At 63.6% G+C, this 638-nt stretch overlaps 1 protein-coding gene across 1 annotated transcript in view; it reads right to left on the bottom strand.

Annotated features, from left to right (window-relative positions):
* Positions 1 to 46: 46 nt before the first annotated feature.
* LOC103774544 (protein FAM49A-like) overlaps positions 47 to 638 on the bottom strand; it is a gene marked incomplete at its 5' end in the record, with an annotated part of 1,443 nt that continues 851 nt past the window's right edge. The window contains 3 exons of the mRNA XM_008941956.1: positions 47 to 121; positions 343 to 469; positions 561 to 634. Coding sequence (XP_008940204.1) covers positions 47 to 121; positions 343 to 469; positions 561 to 634 — 276 coding nt within the window. The remainder of the gene's footprint in view (positions 122 to 342; positions 470 to 560; positions 635 to 638) is intronic.

Genomic DNA, 638 nt, shown 5'->3' on the forward strand with positions numbered 1-638 from the left:
CCATCACCCCTCCACATGTCCCCCCCGTGTCCCCCAGCCCCTCGGCTCACCTCAGAGCGTTCAGGAGCCCCTCGGTGCTGGTCGAGGGCTGGTCTTTCAAGACTTTGATGCAGCCTTTCATCTGGTGGGGGGAGCGACAGAGGCTGTGAGCAGCTGGACACATCATGAGGGGCTATCTCCATTCCTCCCCATCCTCCTCCTCGCTGCTCAGAGGGTTGAGGTCCTCTCTGGACCAGCTCAGACACATCCCCACAGGGGACATCCAGACAGAGAGAGACCTCCAGGCATCACAGACCCACCAGGATGGGCTGTGACCCCCCCGTGCACCCCACAGCAACTCACATCAATCTTGGAGGTCTTTGCAAAGGCCCCCACGGGGTGGACGTGGTCGTAGAGGATGATGACCCCGACCATCACCCGCATGCAGAAGAGGAGGGTCTCGGTGTTGGTGAAGCGGCTCCGGTACTCCCTGTGCCAGGAGAGGGGCTGGCTGAGCCCTGGGGCCTGCCAGAGGGACCCTGGCACTGAGATGTGCCCCCCGGGCCGGGCAGGGTACTCACGGGGTCTCCAGCATCACCCTGCAGACGCAGGCCATGGTGCTCAGGCAGTCGGTGGTGTCCTCGATCGGGAGGGTCTTG

The sequence above is a fragment of the Merops nubicus genome, unplaced genomic scaffold (genome assembly GCF_000691845.1).
Source record: "Merops nubicus isolate BGI_N331 unplaced genomic scaffold, ASM69184v1 scaffold37136, whole genome shotgun sequence".
NCBI lineage: Eukaryota > Metazoa > Chordata > Aves > Coraciiformes > Meropidae > Merops > Merops nubicus.